General features: G+C 45.7%; 1 protein-coding gene across 2 annotated transcripts in view; it reads right to left on the reverse strand.

Annotated features, from left to right (window-relative positions):
• DHRSX (dehydrogenase/reductase X-linked) overlaps window positions 1-25,397 on the reverse strand; it is a 405,907-nt gene that overhangs the window by 308,171 nt on the left and 72,339 nt on the right. For both annotated transcript variants that reach the window (XM_075335466.1, XM_075335468.1), the window contains exons 2-3: window positions 10,146-10,253; window positions 4,223-4,291 (exon numbers count right to left, since the gene is read on the reverse strand). In XM_075335466.1, coding sequence (XP_075191581.1) covers window positions 4,223-4,291; window positions 10,146-10,253 — 177 coding nt within the window. The remainder of the gene's footprint in view (window positions 1-4,222; window positions 4,292-10,145; window positions 10,254-25,397) is intronic.

Consider the following 25,397-nt stretch of genomic DNA (forward strand, 5'->3'; position numbering starts at 1 on the left):
TTCCCCTATGGTCTGGTGCACTCTGTTTCCCCCTATGGTCTGGTGCGCTCTGTTTAACCTATGGGCTGGTGCACTCTGCTTCCCCTATGGGCTGGTGCACTCTGTTTAACCTATGGGCTGGTGCACTCTGTTTAACCTATGGGCTGGTGCGCTCTGTTTCCCCTATGGGCTGGTGCGCTCTGTTTCCCCTATGGGCTGGTGCGCTCTGTTTCCCCTATGGGCTGGTGCGCTCTGTTTCCCCTATGGGCTGGTGCGCTCTGTTTCCCCTATGGGCTGGTGCGCTCTGTTTAACCTATGGGCTGGTGCACTCTGTTTAACCTATGGGCTGGTGCGCTCTGTTTCCCCTATGGGCTGGTGCGCTCTGTTTCCCCTATGGGCTGGTGCGCTCTGTTTCCCCTATGGGCTGGTGCGCTCTGTTTCTCCTATGGGCTGGTGCACTCTGTTTAACCTATGGGCTGGTGCGCTCTGTTTCCCCTATGGTCTGGTGCGCTCTGTTTCCCCTATGGTCTGGTGCACTTTGTTTCCCCCTATGGTCTGGTGCACTCTGTTTCCCCCTATGGTCTGGTGCGCTCTGTTTAACCTATGGGCTGGTGCACTCTGTTTAACCTATGGGCTGGTGCTCTCTGTTTAACCTATGGGCTGGTGCGCTCTGTTTCCCCTATGGGCTGGTGCGCTCTGTTTCCCCTATAGGCTGGTGCGCTCTGTTTCCCCTATGGGCTGGTGCACTCTGTTTCCCCTATGGGCTGGTGCGCTCTGTTTCCCCTATGGGCTGGTGCGCTCTGTTTCTCCTATGGGCTGGTGCGCTCTGTTTCTCCTATGGGCTGGTGCACTCTGTTTCTCCTATGGGCTGGTGCACTCTGTTTCTCCTATGGGCTGGTGCACTCTGTTTCTCCTATGGGCTGGTGCACTCTGTTTAACCTATGGGCTGGTGCACTCTGTTTAACCTATGGGCTGGTGCGCTCTGTTTCTCCTATGGGCTGGTGCACTCTGTTTCTCCTATGGGCTGGTGCACTCTGTTTCTCCTATGGGCTGGTGCACTCTGTTTCTCCTATGGGCTGGTGCACTCTGTTTCTCCTATGGGCTGGTGCACTCTGTTTAACCTATGGGCTGGTGCGCTCTGTTTCCCCTATGGGCTGGTGCGCTCTGTTTCTCCTATGGGCTGGTGCACTCTGTTTCCCCTATGGTCTGGTGCACTCTGTTTCCCCCTATGTTCTGGTGCACTCTGTTTCTCCTATGGGCTGGTGCACTCTGTTTCTCCTATGGGCTGGTGCACTCTGTTTCTCCTATGGGCTGGTGCACTCTGTTTCTCCTATGGGCTGGTGCACTCTGTTTCTCCTATGGGCTGGTGCACTCTGTTTCTCCTATGGGCTGGTGCACTCTGTTTCTCCTATGGGCTGGTGCACTCTGTTTCTCCTATGGGCTGGTGCACTCTGTTTAACCTATGGGCTGGTGCGCTCTGTTTCCCCTATGGGCTGGTGCGCTCTGTTTCTCCTATGGGCTGGTGCACTCTGTTTCCCCTATGGTCTGGTGCACTCTGTTTCCCCCTATGTTCTGGTGCGCTCTGTTTCCCCTATGGGCTGGTGCACTCTGTTTCCCCTATGGGCTGGTGCGCTCTGTTTCCCCTATGGTCCGGTGCACTCTGTTTCCCCTATGTTCTGGTGCGCTCTGTTTCCCCTATGGGCTGGTGCACTCTGTTTCCCCTATGGGCTGGTGCGCTCTGTTTCCCCTATGGTCCGGTGCACTCTGTTTCCCCTATGGTCTGGTGCGCTCTGTTTCCCCTATGGTCCGGTGCACTCTGTTTCCCCCTATGTTCTGGTGCGCTCTGTTTCCCCTATGGTCTGGTGCACTCTGTTTCCCCCTATGTTCTGGTGCGCTCTGTTTCCCCTATGGGCTGGTGCACTCTGTTTCCCCCTATGTTCTGGTGTGCTCTGTTTCCCCTATGGTCTGGTGCGCTTTGTTTCCCCTATGGTCTGGTGCACTCTGTTTCCCCTATGGTCCGGTGCACTTTGTTTTCCCCTATGGTCTGGTGCGCTCTGTTTCCCTTATGGGCTGGTGCACTCTGTTTCTCCTATGGGCTGGTGCACTCTGTTTCCCCTATGGGCTGGTGCGCTCTGTTTCCCCTATGGGCTGGTGCACTATGTTTCTCCTATGGGCTGGTGTACTCTGTTTCCCCTATGGTCTGGTGCACTCTGTTTCCTTACAGTGTTTAATGATCTTTAAAACCTTGACAGAGTGCACTAGATAAAGCATATGTTTTTCCTAAATATCTGTATTTAGAAAAATGTGTAATAATTAAAGTATGTTAATTATTTTAATTTATTTTATCATATTTAATAATAATAATAATAATAATCTTTATTTCTATAGCGCCAACATATTCCGTAGCGCTTTACAATTCAGGAGGATCATATACAAACAAGTAACAGTTATAGAAATACAATATTTAGAGGGGAAAAAAAAATAGTGTATACAAAATACAGTGTATACAAAATACAAAAAAATACAACCCTGCTCGTGAGAGCTTACAATCTACAATGAGATGGGGGGAGAGGCAAGGTTCAAGTGCTTATTTACAATGACAATCCAACCATCTCACGGAAATGGGGCTGGATAATGGTTTCCTGGACCAGTGGGCCCGAGAGCCTTGAGATGCCTTTGGGTGCCATGGAGTTTGATGTGGAGCTATGTTGTGAGAGGTTGTAGAGGGACTATGTGAATCGAATCTGATTAGGGAGTGTGATAGGCCGCCCTAAAAAGATGCGTCTTTAGGGTGCGTCTGAAGCTGAGTAAGTTGTGATTTGTCCTAACTTCTTGGGGTAGAGCGTTCCAGAGGGTTGGTGCAGCTCGGAAGAAGTCTTGGATCCGGGAGTGGGAGGTTCGAATTAGTGTGGATGTTAGTCGAAAGTCGCTTGCAGAGCGTAGAGAACGGGTGGACTGATAGACAGAGAGGAGGGTGGAGATGTAGGGGGGTGCTGCACTGTGGAGAGCTTTGTGGGCGAGAACAAGCAGTTTGAATTGGATCCTATGATATATGGGCAGCCAGTGCAATGACTGGCACAGAGCAGAGGCATCCGAGTAGCGGTTAGCCAGATAGGTGACCCTGGCTGCTGCATTAAGGATTGACTGTAGAGGAGAGAGTCTAGTTAGGGGGAGACCAATTAATAGAGAGTTACAGTAGTCCAAGCGAGAGTGGATCAGGGCCACGGTGAGGGTTTTTGTCGTTTCCATTGTGAGAAAGGGGCGGATTCTAGAGATGTTCTTGAGGTGCAAGCGGCAGGTGCGGGCAAGAGATTGTATGTGGGAGGTGAAGGAGAGATCAGTGTCAAGTATAACCCCCAGGCAGCGGGCTTGCGGCCTAGGGCTTATCGTTGTGCCACACACAGAGAGGGAGATGTCAGGTTGAGGAAAGTTGGAAGATTGAGGGAAAAGAAGAAGTTCAGTTTTGGAAAGGTTAAGTTTCAGATAGAGAGCAGACATGACATTGCAAACTGCAGTCAGGCAGTCACTGGTGTTCTGTAGTACAGCGGGGGTGAGCTCAGGGGAGGAGGTGTATAGCTGTGTGTCATCAGCATAAAGATGGTACTGAAAGCCAAATCTGCTGATGGTCTGACCAATTGGGGCAGTGTAGAGGCAGAAAAGAAGAGGGCCAAGGACTGAACCTTGAGGGACCCCAACAGTGAGAGGAAGAGGAGAAGATGTGGAGCCAGCAAATGATACGCTGAATGAGCGGCCAGAAAGATAGGAAGAGAACCAGGAGAGCACAGTGTCCTTTAGGCCGATAGAGTGGAGCATAGAGAGAAGGAGATGGTGGTCAACAGTGTCAAAGGCAGCAGAAAGGTCAAGAAGAATAAGCAGAGTGGTCACCATTACGTTTTGCTGTCAATAGGTCATTGGTCACTTTGACAAGGGCAGTTTCTGTTGAGTGTAAAGGACGGAAGCCAGACTGTAAAGGATCTAGAAGAGATCTTGGAGAACCCCTTTAAAATCACCCACTTTTTATGATTAAGAATAAATCTCCTCACATTGAATGCAAATGGACACCTAAGATAGAAGGAATGTTTATTTATGACTTCTCAAACCCACTAAAGCTCAGTATGACAAAGAACAGCCAAGCCGAAGCACAAGACAATGCCTTATGGTTTGCTAAGCAGTGTAACTATTCAGGAGACTGCTCCATTAGCTCTCCGCCAGTCATGGCATTGACTGCAATGAAAATGCATACCTTTCTTATTCATGGTGTCTCGTTGTATTCTTGTCACTGCTTCATTGCCATCAGTTTCATTGTTTCCAGCTGCAATGGATCAGAGAATTGTTTATTGCTTGAATTACAATGAAGTGATAATTGTTATATAATGCCACTTATGTTTTGATATAGAATGAAGGTCTTATGGATTAGGAAAATAAAGTAGAATAAAAGAGCAAGCTCAGAACAATAAGTTAAGTCATCACTGGTCAGATATTTAAAGTGTGCCTAGTGTCTGTAATTATGCCGTACATATAGTGTAAGCATATGGGCCAAACTAATATATCTTGTTACACAAACATCAATTACCCTCTTATTAAATTTTGCTTTCCTTCTAAGGCCTCCGACACGCATCTGTGCCGCCGGTACGTGTTTGCTATTTTTTGCATGTTCCGGCGGCACGAAGACACGTTCAGCAATGCTACCCTATTGTAGCAGGCACACACACGTAAAACCACACGGAATGTGTCCCCGTGTGCGTTTGTCCGTTTTTCTACACGCTGACACGTCCACATTTTCTCCGGCAGCACGCGTGTCACACGGCCTGCACCCGTACCACACGGGTGTAGTGTGGATGCGGTCCCGTGTGACACGCGCCGGAGAAAACACACGTGTCAGTGAAAAAAAAAAACATTTACTCACCTTCTCCAGCCCTCCTGTCTCTGCCGCTGCTGCCACTTGCTGCCAACCGCTGCTCATTATGCTCATTTAATATTCACTTCACTGCGGCCGGCAGCAGCAGCAGCGGGGAGACGGCAGGGCTGGAGACCGAAGATCGGCACCACGGACAGCAGCGCGAACCACGTGAGTATGCAAATTACCGGTTCTACGTGTGCTATCGCGGATAGCACACGTAGAACACACGTGGTCCGCACGTACTCGAGACACGTACTTACCACACGCAACACAAATACGTGTCTCGCAGCACGTGCATGTTTTTAACGGAAGTGTGTTTCAGGCCTAAAGCAGACTATTAAACTGCTTGTTATTGCTCTCAATCCCTGTACTCACTGAAAAGCACGATATACTGTAGCTTTAAAGTCCTGTGCGCACACTGCGTTTTTACCTGCATTTATTTTTGCGTTTTTGCTGCAAAAATTTCTTGAGAAAATGGTTGCAACCTTTCTGCAGACATTCCCCAGCAAAATCAACAGAATAAAAAAAAAATAGCTGTGCACATTGCGTTTTTTTCTCAAGAACATTCTTTCTGCAAAATTTTTTGAGAAAAAGAATGAGCATATCACTTCTTTTCTGCAAGTACCTGCTTTTTTGCCATAGATAATGATAAAAAAAAAGCAGGGACCAACCTGCGGAAAAAACGCACAAAAATGAGGTAAAAATGCATGCGTTTTTTGGTGCGTTATTGGTGCGTTTTTTTACCGCAAGTGCGCTAATCTTTCAGACTAAAGACATTTCTTGAAAAAAAATCCTTTTTCTAGCACGCACTGGGCCTAAAGCTTGAAAGTGTAAGGCTATGTTCACACATGGCTTTTTTGTTGCACTTTTGCAGCGTTTTTAGTATAGATTCTTGGTTTTATTTAAATCCATGCTAATAAAATGCTGCCTACACAGTCCCAGTCCCTATGAGATTCCACAAATATCATGCACACACAAGACACCTGCGGTGTTTTCCTGACAGTTTTATCAACCTCCTTGGTTTTCTTGCGCTTTTAAAAGAATAACCATGTCTATTCTTTTTTAGCGTTTTTGCAGTGGATTTTCACCCTAGTGATAGGCGGACTCACAGATACCCTGGATCAGCGGGTCTAACCAGTTTAATAAAAAAAACCTCAATTCCGGCCCACAATGGATCCAAGGTATCTGGCCAGACACCAGTTTCTATATAATATGGGGACCAGAATCCAGTACTTAAAAATGGTAGTGGAAAGGATTCAGGGATTAGAGCGTTACTTACCAAGACTCTGACGCGGCTGTACTCCTGGCCTCTCATTCTAATTCCGGGGCTGCTCATTAGCTTCATACATATTCACTTTCTCCACCCACCGGCATCTGTGTTTGGTTGCAGTCAGATGCGCCCCCACAGTGAGTGACAGTGTGTCTGATCCTTCCAATCACAGACACTATGCGCGTCTAATCGTGGTATAAAAATAAATAAATAGATCTCCCATTACTAATATGTGGCTAAGTGGCAGCTGTGAGCTGAAATTAACCCCTTATTACCCCGATTGCCACCACAACAGGGCAATCGTGAAGAGCTGGGTAAAGGCTGGAATTGTCTCATCTAATGGATGCAACAATTCAGGTTAGCTGCAGGCTGCTATTTTTAAGCTGACGGGGGTTCAATAAGCATGGGGCTCTCCAGCTTGAGAAAACCAGCTTCCAGCTGTTGGCTTTATCATGGCTGGGTATCAAAATTAGGAGGTGGGGGCGCACGCTGTTTTTTTAAATTTATTTATATTATGGGAGCAGGTACAGCCATGCCAGAAATTGGTAAGATTTTGCCATGGAAAACCTGTAGATTTATCTGGATTTTCTAGATAAATCCGCTGGTTTTAGCAAGTACAAACACTCCCCATGTTATCCTATGGGACATGGGGAGTGCTGTATCAATGATGCGATATGTGCGGCTGTGGAATTTGTTGTGGATGTCCCGCAGATGAACGTAACTGCAGGTCAATTATTCCTGCGGAAATATCTGCGGAATTCCGGGCCCTCCACTATGGAGATAGAGGTCGGGACTTCCGCAGGTAAGTCGCACGAATGTCCGCAGGTTTACCACAGATATTTCACTGGAATCCTGCAGCGATGGATAGCTGCGGATTCCGGGAAGCTGCTGCGGGAAACCTGCGGACGTACCTGTGGATATATCCGCGGGTACATTGTCCCGTGGGCACATAGCCTAAGAGTTTCTCATTTAGGGATCACTTTATACAGAACAGAAATGCAGAAAAATCTTTTGGAAAAAAAAAAAAGATGGAAGAGGCAGATTTTTCTTCCTCACACATCCATAGCATTGGGGTGTTTTTTTCTGCGTTTTCTATCTCTTCTACCCATTAATTTCACAAGGCCAAGTTTATATAGTTTTGAAAGGTAATCAGTAGTAATTTTTATTTAATAAATGGTAAGGAAGGTAGAATCCAGCACTTTATGAATAAAGACTCCAAATTTATTGAGGTATTTGAATGTTATAATGTAGTCAATATATCTACTTATGACTAAAAACATTATTGTCCGAAATGCGTCAAAGAGACCTTTATGATGTTTCAGATATGACCAAGAGGATTCATTTTTGACATGATATTTAGTGTTTCTAATTTTTGTTCTTTAAAAATACATAAATAAATTTGGAGTTTGTATTCATAAAGTTCTAGATCAGTGTTTCTCAACTCCAGTCCTCAAGACCCACCAACAGATAATGTTTTCAGGTTTTCCTCAATCAGGTTTTCAGGCTTTCATTAATATTGCACAGGTGATGGAATTATTCCTTGTCTAATCTTAAGGAAAACCTTAAAACATGATATGTTGGTGGGTCTTGAGGACTGGAGTTGAGAAACACTGATCTAGATTCTACCTTTCTTGCTATACGAGGCTAACCCGAGGACGCCGGTTTTGTTGATATGTGCACCTGCAGTATTTTGGATCCGATTTTTTCTGCCACTGGTGAGCTGATCTTTTCTTTTTCCGTCGTCTAATTTTAATAGACTGCCCATAAATTAATGATCTCATCCCAATCTTGATTTATATTTTTTACTAATTAGAACCAGATACTAAATATACCGTATTTTTAAGGTTATAACACTCACTTTTCCTCCCAAAAACTTGGAAGGAAAGTGAGGGGTGCGTCTTATAATCTGAATGTAGCTTACCGGGGCGGTGAAGGGGGTCGCATAAGGCCGAGGAATGCTCCGGCGGCTGGGCTGGTGCTGCAGCGGCTGTGCAGGTGCTGCGGCGTCTGGTGTGGGGTCTCTGGTGGCTGGTGCTGGGGCGGCTGTGCGGAGTAACCCTGGCGGCTGGACTGGTGCTGCAAAGCAGGCGTTGAGGACTTCAAATAATGCTGCCCGAAGTCAGCGCTTGTGCAGATGGAGCTCTCAGCTCAAGCTCTCATCTGCGCACACGCCGCCTCCGGCCCATTGATTTCTGAGTAGCGGACTTAAGGAAAATGGCGCTCGGAGGTGGCACTTGCGCAGATGAGATCTCTGCTTGCCATTGAGCCGAGAGCTCAATCTGTGCTGACTCTGCGGTGCAATTTCTTTGAAGCCCTCACCACCCGCAGCAGCCACTGCCGAAGCCAGAGCCCCAGCACAGCTGTCCCAGGATCAACAAAGCTGCCTGAGGCCCAGCCTCTGCCACAGCCCCAGCACAGCTGCCCCAGCACAGACTACAGTTTCTGGGACACCCATTGCCCCTGCCTCCTGTCACTCTGCTCCATCACTGCTGCTGCCCTCTCCAGTAAGACACCACCGGATTACAAAACGGACCCAATTTTATTTTTCTCCTTTTTTATCTCTGAATTTGGGATGTGTCTTATAATCTGGTGCATCTTATATACTGAAAAATACGGTATTTTTGGAATGTTTTACTTTCGGATTGTAGTTCTTTTTTTTCCATTTTCAGTTCCCAGTTACACTTTCCAGTAACTCCTAGTGCTGGAATTAAGCACTCTCAACCAAAGCAGCGCTGTGGAACTACTGGACATAACCTTAACCTTAGTGTTCAAGGTGAAAACTTTGCATTTAGAATCAGTAAACAGAAAGATTACGCGAGAAACAAATTAATTAAATAATAACAAAATATTGAAGATTTTTATTTTGTATTTCAGCTTTTTTGTAACTAAGGCCGGCGTCACACGCACCGATTAATCGTGCGATCGCATGAGTGATCGCACCCGCCCCCGTCGTTTGTTCGTCATGGGCAATTTGTTGCCCGTGGCGCACAAAGTCGTTTAACCCCGTCATACGTACTTACCTCCCTAACGACCTTGCTGTAGGCGGCGAACATCCTCTTCCTGAAGGGGGAGGGACGTTCACAGCGACGTCACACAGCGGCCGGCCAATAGAAGCGGAGGGGGGGGAGATGAGCGGGACGTAACATCCCGCCCACCTCCTTCCTTCCGCATTGCCAGTGGCCACAAGTAAGCTGTATTCGTTGTTCCTGGGGTGTCACACGGAGCGATGTGTGCTGCCTCAGGAACGATAAACAACCGGCGCGCAGAAGGAGGAACGACATTATGAAAATGAACGACGTGTCAACGAGCAACGATAAGGTGAGTATTTTTGCTCGTTCACAGTCTTTCGGAGGTGTCACACGGTACGATATCTCTAATGATGCCGGATGTGCGTCACGGAATCCGTGACCCCGACGACATATCGCCCGATATATCGTATCGTGTGACGCCGCCTTTACATCCCTTTAAACCTATGTTGGACTTCCCTGTGTCTCAGCATCATGGCCTTTATGTAGCATTTTTTACAAAAGGAGTTCTATGCTACATACAATATCGCTTGTTTTCATATCTGATAAGAGAAAATATGGTGGGCACTCAAGGTGTAGATCCAAAGAAATCCAACAGTAAAGCACAGCGCTCCAATGTAATGCATACAGACAGCTACACAAGTGGGAACTATCTGACAAGGGCCTTAAGCAGGGGCGTAACTAGAGTAGATGCAGGGGTTTCAATCACATCCAGGTCCAGGAGCCTAGAGAGCCCCAAAAGTCCCTTTGGCCTATATAAAAAAATCAATTATGTTAAAGACTTGCTGTAATTGGGGATCCTGTTGGAGCTTTTGCTTTTCGACCCATAAGCTTCAACTTTTGCCACTCGTCTTGAGAAAGGTCCAGGAATGGTCTGAAATGTTGGCTGTCTAAGCCTGGCATGGCTGAAGATAGTTCATTGACCCTTGTTCCCATAAATAAAGAATGCAGGGAAAAATGAAGGACCTACCTATGATCACATGCATTCCAAGTTTTGCTAAATGTTTTGCAGTGTAGTATCCTATGCCTTTGGCACCTCCGGTAACGATAGCAATTTTTCCATCTTGTCGAGGGAGATCTGCAAGACAAAAAACATTGGTAAAATATTTTAAAGCAATGACTTGAGACAAGACATTATCTTAAAGGGAATCTGGATTTTTGCTACCTAATCTGAGAGCAGGAAGCTGTAAGCAAAGAGACCCTGAATCCAACGATGTACAACTTAGTTAACTGGACAATTAGTTTTAAGATTTAGCAATGCTGCCCCTGCCAGGCTCTCCATAGACAATGTAAACTGAAAGTGAGGTGCTAATCACAGAAGGGGACATGTTGGGTTGCCAGGCATGAGGCAATGTAGGCCAGCATTAATAAGGTCCGGTGCTAAAACAATCATCACAAGTAAACAATACCACGGACCTTGATAAGAGAGGCATCGCTGAATTTTCTGTGTTAACCATTATAGCATGCAGTTTCAGATTCCATAGCAAAAACCTGCTGACAGATTCCCTTTAATGTTCCTAATTGGTGACTCTGTTTTACAATCAACTCTTATAGTACTAAATAACAGGATGTAACTCAGTAAGGAGACTAGTTAGTGAAAATATTATATCTCCATTACTTCATTATACATGGCACATATCATCTGAAGCACATATATGTAATGTAATTTCATTTTAAGTTACCACATACAGTGGGAGTGAAATAAGTATTGAATACACCAACAATTTTTAAAGTAAATATATTTTTAAAAGTGACAGGAATTGCTCACCATGACAGTAACAACCCATCCAATCCACAAAGGGAAAGAAATCAAACCATAGATGTCTTTAAATTATGTGTAATAATGAGAAATGACACATAGAAAGAGTATTGAACACATGAAGAAAAAGGTGCAAAAAGTCATGACACCAGCTGAAATCTATCAGTAATCAGAAAGCAATCCTGACATTTAGTGAAAAATAATAAGAGTTGATTCAACTAATGGCGACTCATTAACAAAGTGCTATACAAGTAACATGACATGATGGGTAAAAGCAGTGAGCTGTCTCAAGACCTTTGAAACCTTATAAATGCAAAACATACCGGTGACATTGGTTACAGAAGAATTTCTAAACTACTAAAGATTCCAGTGAGCACTGTTGGGGCCATAATCCATAAGTGGAAGGAACACTATTTCACCATAAACTGGCCAAGATCAGGAGCTCCCTATGAGATTTCAGACAGAGGAGTAAAATAAATAACAAGAAGAGTTGTCCAAGGGCCAATAACCACCAGTGGATAGCCACAGAAAAAACTGGAATGAGCATGTACAATTGTTTCAAAGAAAACAATAAGTAATGCACTCAAACTCCATGGCCTGTATGCACACTCACCACGTAATTGTGCATTAACTATGTTCAATAGAGTTTAAAGTTTGCACAACAATATTTTGACAAGCCTGTGAAATACGGGAAGAATATAGTCTTGCCAGATGAGACCAAAATTGAAGTCTTTGAATTTCATAATGCACACCATGTTTGGAGGCCAAAAGGCTCTGCATATCACCCCAAAAACACCATACCAACAGTAAATTTTGCATGTGGGAACATCATGATGTAGGGCTGTTTTTCAGTATATGGTACTAGCAAACTTCGTGTAATTGAAAAATTAATGGAAAAATGTACCAAGACACTCTTGAAAAAACCTGCTGCAATCTACCAGGATGATAAAGATGAAATGAAAATGGACACTTGAATGAGACAACGACCCCAAATAGACAGCCAAGGAAATGCTGTATTTGTTTCAGAGAAAGAAAATAAAGCTGTTAGAATGCCTGAGCCAATCACCTGACCTGAATCCAATAGAAAATTTATGGATGGAAACAAAGCTCAAAGTTTATAGAAGGACCCACGGAACCTTTAGGATTTGGAGAGTGTTTGTGTGGAAGAATGGACCAGTTTCTACATACAATAGGCATTTTGAAGCTGTCATCACCAACAAAGGCTTATGTACAAAGTATGAAATACATTTCAGTAATCGTGTTCAATACTTTTCACTGTGTCATTTCTCAATATTACACATCATTACATTTATGGACACAGCTATGGTTTGATTTCTTTTACTGTTGTGTGTATTGGATGGGTTGCTACTGACATCAGGAGAGAAATTCAGGTCAATAGCACCTTTAGAAATTTACTTAGAAAATTGGTGACGTGTTCAATACTTATTTCTTCCGCTGTATATACCATATATCCCTAGGGCACACTGTCTAGCCAAAAACTGTGATGCAAATGAACCCTTATACATTTATTAGTCATTACTAAAATAAGGGAAAATGAATATAAATGATATGAGTCATAAAAGTTAATTGTATTCTTGAAATTTTCCTTCATACTTTATCTTCTAGAATAACTGATATACATTAAAAATGTAATATGTAGAAGCCATGAGATGAAGGATTATAATAAATTCTATATAACGAGTGTCCCCCCCTTGAAGACCATTTTATTTTTTTATTTTATAATTTCTTATTGTATCCTAGGGTTCATTCCAATATCAGATTTTCTTGTAAGGCCAGGGCCACACGGGGATTACTGCAATTCCCTCGCATGACACTCTGCTCACGCTGGCAGTACAGCAGAGCCGAGTGTCATGCAAGTGTCCCTGCGACTGAGGTCCGACCGTGCGAGCGGACTTCAGCTGTGGGGGGAGGGCCGGCCCGGAGGATGGGAGGGAGGGATTTATCTCCCTCTTTCCTCCGTAGCCGGCTATTGTGATTCTTGCCCTGCACTCGTGGTACACCGGTGTACTGTGAGTGCAGTGCAATCTTTCTCTCGCCCCACAGACTTGAATGGGTGTGAGAGAGAGTCTCATATTACAATCGCAGCATGCTGCGATTGTTTTCTCGGTCCCATTAGGGCTGAGAAAATAATCGTTCATGGGTGCTGACACACAGGCTAATATTTGTCCGAGTGGAATGCGATTTTTTATCGCACTCCACTCGCACCGATTTTCATGCCGTGTGGCTTAGGCCTAAGAATGCTATCTGCATATTTCACGAGTAGCACTTGTACCTATTATAGTTTATGCATTTAATTTATAATGATATTCAGAAAGCTCATGAACTCCCCCTAGAGGCAGCTGTAGGAAGACTAAATGTTGTACTTGAAGTTAGTTTGGAGCAGAGTATCAGAAAAAATAAAGGGTATTTCCATCTCCAAGATCCTATCCCAATATATAGTAGGTATAATAATAATAATAATAATATTAGCAAATCCCTCCAGTTAGAAATCTATATATATAATTCCCTTATTCTGTCTGTCTGTCTGTCTGTCATGCTCCAAAATTGTGTCCTTATGGTGACACAAAGCTGATTGGCCGCTGGGCTCGTCATGGCCCCGCCCCCCCACACGGATTGGCCTCTCGCCCCGGCTCTCTGCAGGCCCCGCCCCCCTCACGCAATGCACGCTCGCTCTGGCCCAACTGACACGGAGCTACGACTCCCAGGTGAGTACACACACACACACACATCAGATCACACTCACTCTCACACACACCTCACACATCACATCCACACACTCACAACATCCTGGGATATCTCTTGCTTCTACACCGGCTCCGTCACGATCCCAGCAGCGCCAGACATAACCTTGCGATGCTGGGATCTTGACGGAGCCAGTGAACGCTGGTAACCATTATACACATCGGGTAACTAAGGTCCCTTGGTTACCCGATGTGTATCATAGTTACCAGTGTACACCGGCTCCGTCACGATCCCAGCAGCGCCAGACATAACCTTGCGATGCTGGGATCTTGACGGAGCCCGTGAACGCTGGTAACCATTATACACATCGGGTAACTAAGGTCCCTTAGTTACCCGATGTGTATTATAGTTACCAGTGTACACCGGCTCCCGGTACACATGTGCAGGGAGCCGGCATTATACTCCTCTCCCCCCAGGACTACTCCTCCTATTACAGTCCTCCTATTATACTCCTCTCTGAGTATAATAGGAGAACTATTATAGCATGGGGGATGTAGCACGATGGGGGGTGCGCAGCATGGGGGATGTAGCACGATGGGGTGCGCAGCATGGGGGATGTAGCACGATGGGGTGCGCAGCATGGGGGATGTAGCACGATGGGGAGTGCGCAGCATGGGGGATGTAGCACGATGGGGAGTGCGCAGCATGGGGGATGTAGCACGATGGGGAGTGCACAGCATGGGGGATGTAGCACGATGGGGAGTGCGCAGCATGGGGGATGTAGCACGATGGGGTGCGCAGCATGGGGGATGTAGCACGATGGCGAGTGCGCAGCATGAGGGATGTAGCACGATGGGGGGTGCGCAGCATGGGGGATGGAGCACGATGGGGGGTGCGCAGCATGGGGGATGTAGCACGATGGGGAGTGCGCAGCATGGGGGATGTAGCACGATGGGGAGTGCGCAGCATGGGGGATGTAGCACGATGGGGAGTGTGCAGCATGGGGGATGTAGCACGATGGGGAGTGCGCAGCATGGGGGATGTAGCACGATGGGGAGTGCGCAGCATGGGGGATGTAGCACGATGGGGAGGTGCGCAGCATGGGGGATGTAGCACGATGGGGAGTGCGCAGCATGGCGGATGGAGCACGATGGCGGATGCGCAGCATGGGGGATGTAGCACGATGGGGAGTGCGCAGCATGGGGGATGTAGCACGATGGGGGATGTAGCACGATGGGGGATGTAGCACGATGGGGGGTGCGCAGCATGGGGGATGTAGCACGATGGGGAGTGCGCAGCATGGGGGATGTAGCACGATGGGGAGTGCACAGCATGGGGGATGTAGCACGATGGGGAGTGCGCAGCATGGGGGATGTAGCACGATGGGGAGTGCGCAGCATGGGGGATGTAGCACGATGGGGAGTGCGCAGCATGGCGGATGGAGCACGATGGCGGATGCGCAGCATGGGGGATGTAGCACGATGGGGAGTGCGCAGCATGGGGGATGTAGCACGATGGGGGATGTAGCACGATGGGGGATGTAGCACGATGGGGGGTGCGCAGCATGGGGGATGTAGCACGATGGGGAGTGCGCAGCATGGGGGATGTAGCACGATGGGGAGTGCACAGCATGGGGGATGTAGCACGATGGGGAGGGCGCAGCATAGGGGATGGAGCACGATGGGGAGTGCGCAGCATGGCGGATGGAGCACGATGGGGAGTGCGCAGCATGGCGGATGGAGCACGATGGCGGGTGCGCAGCATGGGGGATGTAGCACGATGGGGAGTGCGCAGCATGGGGGATGTAGCACGATGGGGGATGTAGCACGATGGGGGATGTAGCACGATGGGGGGTGCGCAGCATGGGGGATGTAGCACGATGGGGAGTGCGCAGCATGGGGGATGTAGCACGATGGGGAGTGCGCAGCATGGGGGATGTAGCACGATGGGGGGTGCGCAGCATGGGGGATGTAGCACGATGGGGGGTGCGCAGCATGGGGGATGGAGCACGATGGGGAGTGCGCAGCATGGAGGATGGAGCACGATGGGGAGTGCGCAGCATGGAGGATGGAGCACGATGGGGAGTGCGCAGCATGGAGGATGGAGCACGATGGGGAGTGCGCAGCATGGGAGATGGAGCACGATGGGGGGTGCGCAGCATGGGGGATGGAGCACGATGGGGAATGCGCAGCATAGGGGATGGGGCATGATGGGGGGTGCGCAGCATGGGGGATGGAGCACGATGGGAGGTGCACACCTCCCCCCAACACACACACACACACACACAGGGAACCACAAACACCGCCATACACAGACACCCACACACACAGACAACGCTGCACACACACAACACCCAACACACAAACACCGCGGCATACATAAATATACGCACATACCGCACAACACACACATTGCACAAAACATACCTCCCCCCAAAACACACCACACCCACACAAACCGCGCAACACACACACAAACAACGCGACAGACACACAGCGCTCCACAAACAATGCAACACACATACAACACCGCTCTCACCCCCCGCCACACCCAGACAACACCCAGAACATGTACAGCGCCCTACACAAACACTTGGTAACTACACACAACAACATCTATATATATATATATATATATATATATATATATCTATAACAAAAATCATACATGAACTACACAATACGTAAATTCTAGAATACCCGATGCGTAGAATCGGGCCACCTTCTAGTATAAATCAAAAGAGGGCCACTTAATAATTAAAATGGCAACAACTCTACCAATGAATGAAACCAAGAAGAAAGAGTCTTTCATTTTGCCAGATAGCAAATGTACCCACACAAGCCATATTATGAAAATATAATTATTTTATTATAAATGCTGTAGGGGAATCAATTGTAGGCATACATAAATAAATATAGGACCAAGGGAATGGTGCTGGAGGGGAAAACCCCACGTGTCCCAGGCATTCATTCAGGAGAACAAGTCTCTACTGAGTAACGGCAGACATACCATAATTAGTAACACCAGGCAGACAAAGCTCAAAAGGAGTAAAAGCGGCCAAAGAGGCCAAAAACAGATAATAGCCAAGGGCAGAGCAACCTACCAGGAGAATATGACGCCGAGGGCCAGGGTAGCACGTGGGGACCAACGTCCCAACACGTGTTTCTCTCCGTGTGCTTCGTCGGGGGACGACTAAAAATAGTGCAGGAGTAAATCTTATATAGGGTCCAACCCCAATCGACAAACGCCCCCTCATTAGGTTAATCATAAGAACCGGGGTATAGCGAACCGCGCCGCACTGGATCCTCAGCAGCGGAAGCCGGAGGGAAGAAAACTTCCTGTGACGTCACAGCACTTCCGGAATTCCGCTGCTAAGGACGCCAGCCGCGGCCGCGTCAGGAGATAAAGACGTCCCTCTAACACGTCATCGGGTAAGTCCGCCTTAGTAAAAGGCGCCAGACCGTCCATTAGTGAACAGGGCAAAAATGCCCACAGTTGTAAGAAGGACGGGAAGTCAGTTAAAAGAACCTTCCGCAAAAAAGTCGCGATATACCCTAGTAGGAATAAATAGATAAGAAAGGGACGTAAAATAAGCAGAAGATGCGTGAAGAGACAGGGAGGAGAATGATACCGGCCACTCTCACATATTCACAACCACATATGTAGCGATAATATATATAATAATGCGCATACATGCATAAACAATGAGAATACATATTCAGAAATAAGGCGTCACATATATAATGACCACATGTATACATAGATAGAAATATATCCGTTACATAATTGTGGTAAGACATGTATATATTTAAATTGTGGTAAGACATGTATATATTTAAATTGATCCGACGTCAAAGACACCTTCTAGTATAGTATAATTCTCCTGATATAGCCATGTCTATTACCTCATGTGCAGGGAATTGCAGCTTAGGTATCCTTCTCTACGACCACGAGCAACTAACTAACTAACTAATGCGGACTTTACAAGAGTCGACCAATCGTGCGATTTCACGATCGATCGTACCCGCCCCCTTCGTTTGTGCGTCACGGGCAAATCACTGCCCGTGTCGCACAAAGTCGTGAAACCCCCGTCACACGTACTTACCTGCTGAGCGACCTCGCTGTGGGCGGCGAACATCCTCTTCCTGAAGGGGGAGGGACATTCGGCGTCACAGCGACGTCAAACAGCCGCCAGCCAATGGAAGCGGAGGGGAGGAGATGAGCGGGACGTAACATCCCACCCACCTCGTTCCTTCAGCATAGCCGGTGGGAGCTGCGGGACGCAGATAAGCTGTGTTCATCGTTCCCGGGGTGTCACACGGAGCGATGTGTGCTACCCCGGGTACGATGAACAACCGGCGCTATTTTAATTAAACAATTTTTTAAAACTGAGCGACGAGTACACGAGTTATGATTTGTGAGCAATACTGCGTCGCTCGGACGTGTCAAACGAGACGACGTCGTGAACGATGCCGGATGTGCGTCACGAAAACCGTGACCCCGACGATGCATCGCACAATAGCTCATCTCGTGTAAAGCCCGCATAACTCTCACTATATGAGTGGATCTAACCATGAATACCTAAACTGCAATGCACTGCACATGAGGTAATAGACATGGCTATATCAGCGGAACCATACTACATTTGTAATTGGAGGTACTTGCTATTATTATTATTATTATTATTATTATTTATTACTACCACACCTACTACATATGAGGATAGGATCTTGGAGATGAGAATACCCCTTTAAGCTTCAGCTTCTTAAAAGATCATTTATGAAATTTATCAGAATATAACTTTGAATATTCACTTCAAATGGAGTTTACCCACTATCTATTAAAGGCGTTCACTGGGAGATAAAATGACTGGGGAAACATAATTTCAGGACAGGTTCATTATTACGACAATACCAAATTTGTTTATATATTTTTTTTTTAATTTTCTTAGTTAAGAGAAATGATTTATGTTGAAATTTTCGGAGACAATTAACTTTTACATTTTTTTTCAGTTAATGGAGATTTTTTTTATTGATTTCATTTTGGGGTATACAGTATAGGATAATTTTGGTATTTTGATTTTTTTTATACAATATACAGTGTAAATTATGGATTTGTTTTATATCTTAATAGATCAGACTTTTAAAACACCAAATATGCCTAACTTTCTTTATGTGGGTGCGAAAAAGAAAATGGTTCAAACTTGTAAGTTGTTTTCTATTACTTTTCACTTTATTCTATAGTGGCTCTATGGAACTTGAATTTCAACAAGTTGTAGCCTATAAGCGCCCCAAAAAGAAAACATCACTTAAATACTGCTAAAAGAGATTGACAGCGGTGGTTTAACACTAGAAGTCCCAGAAATGTCCAGCTCCCCCCTGAAGTCCCTAAAGAGGGTCAACTGAATAGAACTAACTAGAAACTAAATGGCTAAACTCAATGGAAAACAACAACCTCCTGTGGTATGACAGTAATGGCCTTAATTACAGAACAAAAGACGGTGATTATGAGATGTTACCTAAAATCCTTCAGGTCATTCGACCCGTCTCTGGGTTCTAAAAAGTAGAAATGTTAAATGACCCCTCTCTGGGACTTCTAGTGTTAAGTGGTTATCAGCAGTGATCAGAGGTTAGTGTAAAGTGGTTATCAGCAGTGATTAGAGCTTACTCTGATCACTGCCCTGGATGTAGGTTCTGGCAACGACCCTTGTGTTGCGGGCTCAGTTCCTGAGCTCACTCCATACTCATTCCATGATGAAACCTTATGTCATGAAGTGTGAAGGAATTAAAAAAGTGAATAATGGTTATTTTTTACTGTAAGAGAGAGTTTGCAAGCCTACTTGGACCGTATAATAACATAGCTTTGTAGGGAATATAACCCAAATGACTTTTGCACCATTAGACGGCCTTTAAATATTTCTTTTAATCCTAAACTACGTATTTAGTATTAGAAAAAAAACTCCCAAAACTGAAAACAAAGAACAAGACTGTGAATACGAACCTTAACTCAATTTAGCAATTACATAAGACACTTTGATGATAAATAGTTGCATGTCAAGACATTGCAAAGGAATAATAAATTATACACACACAAAATGAAAAACAACACCTCGGTAGATCATATCAGCAAAAGGCAGGGCAGACGCCTAATCACTCAGGGTTTTCTAATTCCTACTTCTATTAGACAGTTCATTAAATGCTTCCCATAGCACAGATGTATTGTTATCAGATGTGATCAAGTGAAGCTCCGACCGCCCGATATAATTAGCAATTCCAGCTTTTCATTTTGGGAGAATCTTTAGTGCTAAAAGAAAGTTATCAGGTTGCCACAGGTCGAAGCAGATAGTTTTGCCCCGGTTTTATTGCTTTTGCTCTCCTGATTGTTCTTTCCCTTTTTTACTTTAAAATACCTCTACTCAACATGGTGATTTTATGCTTTTTTTATGCCTTTTTTTTTTCCTCCCCTTCTTCCAAGAGAGTTGACATTTTTATTTTTCCATAGACATAGGTGTATGAAAGCTTGTTTTTTTTTTCCCCACACACCGGCACTGACAGCCAGCTCTGTACTGATGCACTGTAGAGCCGCCTGTCAGTCAGTACCGGGACATGGTTACAGGCGCCACACACTATGTACTGATTGGTGACTGAAGCCACACTAGCCACACCTTTATGACTTAAAGCCAGAGACTGCAGGAAGGAATAAAGTTTGTTTCCTCCTTGCAGCCAAGCTTTTAGTGTGGCAGCCGAGTGGCTTTATAACGCTACTAAATTTCAGATTAATTCCATATCAGCAGGTTAATAGCATTTTATTTATATAACAGGTTCCTTTTAAAGAGACTTAGCCAATAAAAAGTTTTGTAGCTGTGCTACTATAAGAGCCATCTCTTCCTCTTCCCTTTTGAACTTAAAGGGAATCTGTCAGCAGGTTTTTGTTACCTCATGTGAGTGCAGCATAATGTAGAAAATGAGACCCTGATTCCAATGATGGGTCACTTAGTTTACCGGGCGCAGCAGTTGAGACACAATCAGAATTCTGAGATGTACTTTTACTCTAATGCCCCCGTCACATTTAACGACTTACCAGCGATCCCAAAAACGATGTGACCTGATAAGGATCGCTGGTAAGTCGCTGGGAGGTCACTGGTGAGAGGTCACACAGTCAGATCTTACCAACGACGCAATAACGATCAGCGACCTGTATAATGATCTCGGCAGGCGTTGGGACTGTGTTCGAAGGTCGTTGGTAGGCGTCAAACACAGCGATGCGTCCTGCCCAGCAGGACATCGCCTTTGAAGAAAATGGTTCCAACCATTCAGCAACGACTAGCGATCTCACAGCAGGGGCTTGATCGCTGGTAGGTGTCACACATAACGAGATCGCTGCTGCGTTACGAAAACAGTGACGTATCAACGTTCTTGTTAGCGATCTCGTGTGTGATGGGGCCTTAAGGCTGGGGCCACACGGGGACTACTGCGATCCTCACATGACACTCAGCTTACGTTGGCAGCACAGCGGGAGCAGAGTGTCATTGCAACTGAGGTACGATCATGCGATCGGACCACAGCTGTAGGGGGTGGGCCGGCACTGATGAGGGGAGAGAGGGATTTATCTCCCTCTCCTTTGTTGCCGGCTATTGCCATTCTCGCACTGCACTCACGGTACACCGGTGTACTGCGAGTGCAGTGCGATTTTTCTCTCGCCCCATAGACTTCAATAGGTGTGAGAGAAACAAGGATCGCATTACACCTGCAGCATGCTGCGACTGTTTTCTAGGTCCGATTAGGGATGAGAAAAGAATCACTCATGGGTGCTGGCACATAGGTTAATATTGGTCTGAGTGGAATGCGATGTTTTATCGCATTCCACTTGCTCCGATTTTCTCGCTGTGTGGCTTAGGCTTAAGCCTGCCTACACCCCAGCTTTTTTTGTACAATATCTATTAACTGTGAGTTGCTTATCACAGGTGATGTGGTTGGATTAACAGACAAGAGCTGATGTAGTCAAAGCAATCATAAGCTCCTGGTGCTAAAACAATGATTACAAAAAGTAAACAGGAAGCCTGATAAGAGACACATTGCAGAAATCTGTGTTTTAATCCCTACCTCATGCTGTTTTCAGAGCAGAAACCTGTTAACAGATTTTAATTAACATTTTCTCTGAAAAAAAAACAAAAACCTGCTGAACTCTGTCTTGCTTAAGACAGAAGGGACTTCCAGTAGAGTAAGCTAATATTCTATATGGAAAGCACAGGAGACATGAAAAGCAAAGTGATAAAAGAAGCAGATTGAGACAGAGAGATTGTACTCAGCATCTTATCCAAAATCTAGATTAAAGGTACCGTCACACTTAGCGACGCTCCAGCGATCCCACCAGCGATCTGACCTGTCAGGGATCGCTGGAGCGTCGCTACATGGTCGCTGGTGAGCTGTCAAACAGGCAGATCTCCACAGCGATCAGAGATCAGCCACCAGCGACTCATGTAATGACGCTGTGCTTGGTAACCATAGTACATATCGGGTTACTAAGCAAAGCGCTTTGCTTATAGTTACCCGATGTTTACCTTGGCTACGTGTGCAGGGAGCAGGGAACCAGCTTCTAGAAGCTGCGGACGCTGGCAACCAAGGTAAATATCGGGTAACCAAGCAAAGTGTTTGCTTGGTTACCTGATGTGTACCTTGGTTACCAGCGTCCGCAGAAGCCGGCTCCCTGCACATTCAGATCGTTTCTCTCTCGCTGTCAAACACAGCGATGTGTGCTTCCCAGCGGGAGAGCAATGACCAAAAAATGGTCCAGGACATTCAGCAACAACCGGTGACCTCACAGCAGGGGCCAGGTCGTTGCTGGATGTCACACACAGCGGCATCGCTAGCAAGATCGCTGTTGCGTCACAAAAAATGTGACTCAGCAGCAATGTCGCTTAGTGAGACGTGGCCTTTATACCTGCATTTCTCAGTACGATTGTATAATGTCGGTCATGCTGCTTCTGTTTGTGTGTTAACTTTCGAAAGGCAGGAATCCATACCTGTTTGCATGCTCTGTATGGAAGTACAGCTTTTTAGTCTTTAACCACCAACTCAGAGTCTACTGCATATTAAGAATGAGCCTGCAGAGGTTGAATGACGGACACCAGTCATGTAACGGCCAGAAGTAGTTTTTCCCCATGTACACATAAGAAAGCTTATTTTGAAAAGTTACTTGAAAGTAATTACCCTTTAAATGGAATGTTACCTCCAGAAATGTTATTCTCTTACTTATCTGTAGTTAAATCATGTTTAACCCATGGATTGCGCTAATAAACAAGCAATGTGTACACCAAATAAATTAAAGCACCACTCCAGCATTTTTTTTATTTAGAGCTGGAGTGGTGTTTCTACTCTAAGGTCCCATCACCTAGTATTCTACTTACGTACCAGCCGCCATCTTTACTTTTTTGCCGCTGGTCCAGTCCCATGGCCATGACCACTCATTATATACAGAGCACTGTTATCAACTTCCGACACATTGTTGGACAACCAGTTCTGTATACATATATCGCAGAGGAAGCGGTCTATTAAAGTGCAGGGGCATAATTATAGCGTGCTCACTTGGTAGTGAGTGGTCACTATAACAACTAAAAGCAAGCAGCTAACCCAGAATGCAAGCGGAAGTTAACAAAAAACAAAATAATGAAAACAGCACCAAACGAGCAGAGAGCGCGGATGTGAACCAGGTAGAGCTAAACTTTATAAATGGCAATGTGGAACGATGATTCAGAAGCTTAAAAAGGGAACCGGTCAGCAGATTTGGGGCCTATAAGCTGCGGCCACCACCAGTGAGCTCTTGTATACAGCATTCTAACATCCTGTATATAAGAGCCCAGGCCGCTGTGTAGAACATAAAAAACATTTTATAATACTCACCTAGGGGGTTAGTGCTGCGCAAACTGGTCAGATGGGTGTCTCCGTTCTCCGGGTGCGGTGCCTCCTCTTTCGGCCATCTTTGTTCTCTTTCTTCTGAAACCGGCGTGCATGACGCGTCCTACATGAAACACACTCGCCGGCATTTAAGTCCCGCGCAGGCGCACTATGATCTGCCCTGAGCAGGGCAGATCAAAGTATTGTAGTGCACCTGCACGGTGCCTCAATGCCGGCTAGTGTGTATGACGTAGGATGCATCCTGCACCCAGGCTTCAGAAGAAGGAGGACTAAGATGGCCGAAATCAGAGGCACCGGTCCCGGAGAACAGCGCCACCCATCTGACCAGTTTGCACCACACAGACCCCCTAGGTGAGTATTCTAAAGTGCTTTTTATGTTCTACACAGCGGCCTGGGCTCTTATATACAGCATTTAGAATACTGTATAAAAGAGCCCACTAATGGTGGCCGCAGCTTATAGGGCCAAAATCTGGTGGCTTCCCTTTAAACAGCCAGCAGCCCTGCTCAAAGATAGCACAAACAAGACAAGTTAACCTGAAGGAATCCCAAGTGTCAGAGAAGTACTAAAGTGTTATTCCTCATGTCACCTGTAACAAAAGCGTAGCACCACCCAACCACAGAAACAGCAAGGCAGTCACAATACTCTTTTATTTTCTGTAAACCTCAGTTGAGGTTTCATTAGTTCTGTATTTCTCTTTTTTTTTGTCTTACTGAGGATAATGGAGGACGGATTGAAATAACCAATCATTTTTCCCAGATTTCTATTACAGTAGTTAGTGAATAAATATGTGTATGCACCCTTAATAAACACATATCTGAATAACAGTTCACTATGAAACACACTGTGTTTGATTCATCTATAAATACCTGTATGATTACAATTTCTTGATAAAAAAAAGTGTATAAAAACTAAATAATTAAAGGAACTGAGGGAAATTTATTGGAACAAAAAATATGGACAACACAGTTAGCTATGTAAAATCAATAACAAGCTGCCAATATCTATTTGTAAGTATATGTGAAAAACCAATGGGATAAAAAAAAAATAGATAATAATATACAATTACAAAGGCTTCAAGGACAAATACAGACAGCTGCAAAGTCAAGTGCGTAACAGCAACTAAAGTGCTGATGGCTCCATATTACAAAGCAGCAGGCAGACCATGTGCTGGTGTATCAAGGTCCATATGGCACCATACTACAGTGCATTGCCAAAAAGGAATACTTTCATAATGTGGCATCTGATAATGGACCAATATCATTCACTTTCTCAGATAATTTTGTAGGAATGTGACAGAAAAGCTACACCATAAAATAATAGTAAGGCTGAAATTACAGTTATAGACAACTGAGAACTTGCAGAGCTATGTAATCCAGCCAGACAGATGAAGTCTTAAAGGGTACTCTGGGGAGATAAAACATTGATCTAATGGCTATGCCCTGATAAACTATAAAGATAAGATACATAGTGCGGTTCCCCACCCTCACAGTACCTGTAATTCAGTGTAACACTGGAGCTGCACCTTGCTGCTCCCCCTCCTTTCTGGGATGTTACATCACATATCAGAGCGCGTGGCCTGCTCCTGGTGTCTAGAAACAGTAAGTCCCCTGATATTGTCTACTTCCCGGCAGTTCTAGATCCCCCCTGTTTTCAGACTAGAGGAAAACAAATATGACCAGGTGCAGTTACTAGACACCAGCCGAAGGCAACATCCCCGGTTCCTAAACTAAACAGAAGCAAATGTCAGGGGCCTAGCACCTGCAAGAAAAGAGGAGCAGACCAAGCCCTCTGATGTGTGTTGTAAATTTTCAAAAGGCATGGGGAGCACCAAGGAGCAGCTCCAGT

Source organism: Anomaloglossus baeobatrachus, chromosome 2, assembly GCF_048569485.1.
Source record: "Anomaloglossus baeobatrachus isolate aAnoBae1 chromosome 2, aAnoBae1.hap1, whole genome shotgun sequence".
Classification (NCBI taxonomy): Eukaryota; Metazoa; Chordata; class Amphibia; order Anura; family Aromobatidae; genus Anomaloglossus; species Anomaloglossus baeobatrachus.